At 27.6% G+C, this 4,628-nt stretch overlaps 1 protein-coding gene across 1 annotated transcript in view; it reads left to right on the top strand.

Moving 5' to 3' along the window:
- The first annotated feature begins 213 nt into the window (after positions 1-213).
- The window catches only part of LOC147468728 (uncharacterized), a 17,608-nt gene continuing 13,193 nt past the window's right edge, over positions 214-4,628 (top strand). The window contains exon 1 of the mRNA XM_086553098.1: positions 214-341. Coding sequence (XP_086409224.1) covers positions 214-341 — 128 coding nt within the window. The remainder of the gene's footprint in view (positions 342-4,628) is intronic.

Genomic DNA, 4,628 nt, shown 5'->3' with positions numbered 1-4,628 from the left:
GGTCTGGAGTGCCTTCGGTAAACATAGTAATATATTACGAGGTCGTTCTGCCACTATGTCTAAAGAGAAGATTTTTTACAAATGCGTCTCCCGTCATGACATATGGATCAGAGAAATGGACTACGACCAAGGCATCGAGAGGAAATTAGTAAGCGCCCAAAGAGGAATGGAAAAGGCTTATATTGGGGTTAGGCTTGGGCAGAAAAGAGCCACATGGATCAGGCAGCAAACAAAAGTAAGGTTTATTTCACGAGCATCAAGATATGGAAAGTTGGACGGGGGCTGGATATAGATATCGGAGACAAGACTGCAGGTGGACAAAAAGAATCAATCAGAATCGGGTAATACACGAACCAAAGAGACCAGGGAAAGGTCCAACGACCAGGATGGCGGGGTGAAATAGCGCGGAAACTTGTGCAAGTGTAAATTGGAATCAGAAGAGGACAAGACCGGATTGTACTGGATATAAGAGTGTTGGGTGGCCGTCCTCCTGCAGGGAGGAGTCTGGGGAGTTGTGGGTTGAGAGAGTGTGTGTGGTGAGAGTAGTGTTAGTGATTGAGTGTGTGTGTGTGGGTGAGTCTATGTCTATATATATACATGTGTGCGGAGTGTGAGTGTGTATGAGTGTGTGTGTGAGTGTTGTGAGAGTTTTGTGTGCAGTGAGTGTGTGTGTGGTGTGTTTTATAAACTCAACATCGATACTGTGTGTATGTATGTTTTGTGGTGTGGTTAGTGTGTGGTGTGTGTTTTAGTGTGCGTTTTTTGTGGTGTGTAGTTGGTGTGAGAGTGTGTTGTGTGTGTTAGTGTGTGTGTGTGTGTAGTTAGTGAGGTGTGTGTTGGGTATCTATCTATCTACGCTCTCTGTCTCTAAATCTAACCAATTTATATCACACTCTATCTCACTCTATATCTATATCCTGTGAGTGTCGTGTGTGTGTGTGTGTGAGTGTGTTAGTGTGTTGTCTTAGTCTGTGTGTGTGTTGTTGTGTGTGTGTGTGTGCTTGTGAGAGTGTCTGTGCGAGTCATTTATGTCTGTGTTTGTGTGTGTGGTGTGTAGTGTTTGAGAGAGTGAGTGTGTGAGTGTTTGTGATTGTGAGTGTGGTATGGTTGTGTTTAGGTGGGTGGTGCGCGAGTCGCGAGCTCTGGACGAGCGGGTGTTGTGTGAGTGTGTGTGGTGTGTGGGTGGTGTGGTAGTGTGTGTGTGAGTGGTGTGTGTGAGTTTGGGTGTGGTTGTCGGAGTGTTGTGTGTATGTGTGTTTATGTGGGTTCTGTGGTGAGTGTGTGTGTGTGTGTGTGTGTGTGTGGGTGTCAAGGTGTGTGTGTGTGGGTGGATGGATATGAGTGAGAGTGAGTGAGTGGAGGGGTTTGGGGGTGTGCGCTGTGATGTTGTGGTGAGGAGTGTGTGTAGAGAGTGTGTGTGAGTGTTTGGCTGAGAGTCTCTGAGTGTGGGATGTGTGGGTGATAGTGTGTGTGTGTGAGAGTGTGCCGAGTGTGTGTGTTTGTGTATTGTAAGTTGTGTGTGGATGTGTGAGGGTGGTTGGGTTAGTGGGGAGAGAGTGGTTGTGTGTTAGTGTGGTGTGTGTGAGTGTGGATTGTGTGTGTGTGAGTGCTAAGGGGTTGTGTGAGAGTGTGTGTGTGTCGTGTGTGTGTGTGAGTGTGTGTAAATACTCTGGTGTGTTGGTGTTAGGGTGTGTGGGTGTGTCGGGTGTGTGTGGGTGTGGTCATCTATAATTATATATCTACACTCTCGTCAATGTCACTATGTCTTAGTTAGTAAGTGTATTAGTCTCTCATATCTGTGTGTTTGTGTGTGTGTGTGTGTGTCGGGTTGAGTGTGAGTGAGTGTGTGAGTCTCTGTGTGTGTTAAACTAAACTGGGTGTGTGTTGAGTAGTGTGTGTGTGTGCCTATGTTGAGTTTGTATCGTGTATGTGTGTGTTTGTTTGTGTGTGTTTGTGTTTGTGTGTGGTCTCTCTAATACTACTGAGTGTGTGTTTGTATGTGGTGTGTGTGTGTGTGTGTGGTGTTGTGTGCTGTGTGTAGTTATTGTTAACTAGAGAGTGTTTGTAGTGTGATTGTGTGTGTGATGTGTGTGTGAGGAGAGTGTGTGTGTGAGTGAGCGTGTGTCTCTCACATACCAGGTGTGTGTGTGTGTTGTGTGTTTGTAGGTGAGAGTGATTGTGGACATTGTGAGTTGTGAGTGAGTCATTTATACTGTGAGTGTGAGTGGTGAGTGAGTGTGGTTAGAGTGAGATGATAGTGTATAAGTGTGTGTTAGTGTTTGAGTGTGAGTGAGTGAGGTTGAGTTGAGTGTGTGTGTGTGTTAGATAGATACACACACTGTGGAGGTGTCATGATAGGGTTTGATAGTGTATAGGAGAGATTGAGAGAGTGTGTGTTGTGAGAGAGATTTATGATTTAGTGTGTTTGATACACACACACACACTCACACACAAAATTACTGATGGAGATATGTATATATATATATATTTTATTTATATATATATGTATATGTATATATATATATATATATATATTTTTAAAGGATATATATACTATAGATATATATATATATATTATAAATATTATATAATATATTATATTCATATATGTATCTATATATATGTGTATATTAATTATATATATATCTTATTATATATATATATATATATATATATTATCTATCTATATTTACACAACACACCACAACATACACACACCTTCACATACACACACACACACACACACACACCACACACACACACAAATATATTTCATATATATATATATATATATATAATATATTAGATATATTATATAATATACTAATATACAATACCGATATATATTATATATATTTATATATATATATATATTTTATATATATTATATTATATATATATTGATATAAATTATTATACATGTATATGTATCTTATAATAGCAGAAAAATATATATAATATATATAAATTTATTTATTATAATTATATATATAATTAAAATATCCCTTTTAATATAATATATATATATATTTAATATATATTATTAATATAAAATTTATATTTTATATATATATATTATTAATAATATATTTTATTTTTATTTTTAATTTTTTATTTTTTATATTTTAATTATATATATATATATATTTATTTTTATAGTTATAAATTTTTAAATTTTTAAAAAAATTAAAAAAATTTTAATTTTTATTTATATATAAATAATATAAATAGGATATATTTAAAATGGATTTTATTATAATAATTTATAATAAAATTTTATAATAATAATATACTAAATTTTTAATAGTATATATATATAAAATTTATATATTATGTATTAGGATATTTATTTATTTTAAAATATAGATAATTTTTTTATATATATATAAAATTTTTTATATAAATAATAAATATTTATATAAAAAATTAATAAAAAAATTTACATCTATATAATTATAAAAATATTAAAATTTTAATTTTTTTATATTATATTTTTTATATAATATATATATTATAATAATTTTTAATATAAAAAAAATAAAATAGAATAATTTTCCCCCCTTTATTATTATATATATATTTTTATATATAAAATTATTACTATTATTATTTTACTTATGGGAAAAATTTTTATTCCCTTTTTTAATTTTATATTTTAAAAATATATATTTAAATATATATCTTTAATAATATTTTTACCTGTTATTTAAAATTTTATATTATTTTAATATATATATATATTAGATATTATTATGGATAAAATATATTTTAAATAAAACTTTAAAAATTTCCAATAAAAAAAATACCCCCCTTTAATTATTATTTTTTTAATAAAATTATATAAAATTATTAAAATATATATAAAAATTTTATACTTTTTTTAATATTTTTATAGATAAAATTTTAAATATATATTTTTTTATTTTTAAATATAAAATTAATTTTCCCTATTTTAGTTTAGTATATGTATATAAAAGATTATGAAAATAAAAATAAAATAATAAAATAAAATAGGTTAATATTATATATATTTATTTATAAAATTAATATATATTTTTTAAATTTTATTTTTTATATTGGTTTTAAAAATTTTGGTTGTTTTTTAATTATTAAAATTTTAATAAAATTTTAAATATATTATCAATTAGATATTTTTAATTTTTGTTTTATATTTTAAATTTTAGTATATATTATTTTTATATATAATATATATTTATATTTAATATATATATTATTATAAATCAAACAAAAAAAACAAAAAAACAATTTTTATATATATAATATAATTTTTAAAATAATAAAATTAATAAAATAATAAAATTAAGTATATAAATTTTATTGATTATATTAAATATATATTATTATCAAAAATGATATGTTATATAATACTTATAAATATATTTTATTTTAATAATTATTATACGTAATTTTTTTCCCATTATTTTTTATATTTTGTTTTTAAAAAATATATATATATATACATATTTTATTAATTTTTAAATATATTTTTCAAAAAAAATTAATATTTTAAATTCAATATATTTTTATATATTATATTTAAATTATTTTTAATATAATTATTTTAAAATTATATATATATATATAAAATTTTAAAATTTTATAATAGT

This window comes from Penaeus japonicus, unplaced genomic scaffold (assembly GCF_977035675.1).
Source record: "Penaeus japonicus unplaced genomic scaffold, GWHDUDI00000001_assembly GWHDUDI00000027, whole genome shotgun sequence".
Classification (NCBI taxonomy): Eukaryota; Metazoa; Arthropoda; class Malacostraca; order Decapoda; family Penaeidae; genus Penaeus; species Penaeus japonicus.
This window is presented reverse-complemented; position numbering and strand designations above follow the sequence as displayed.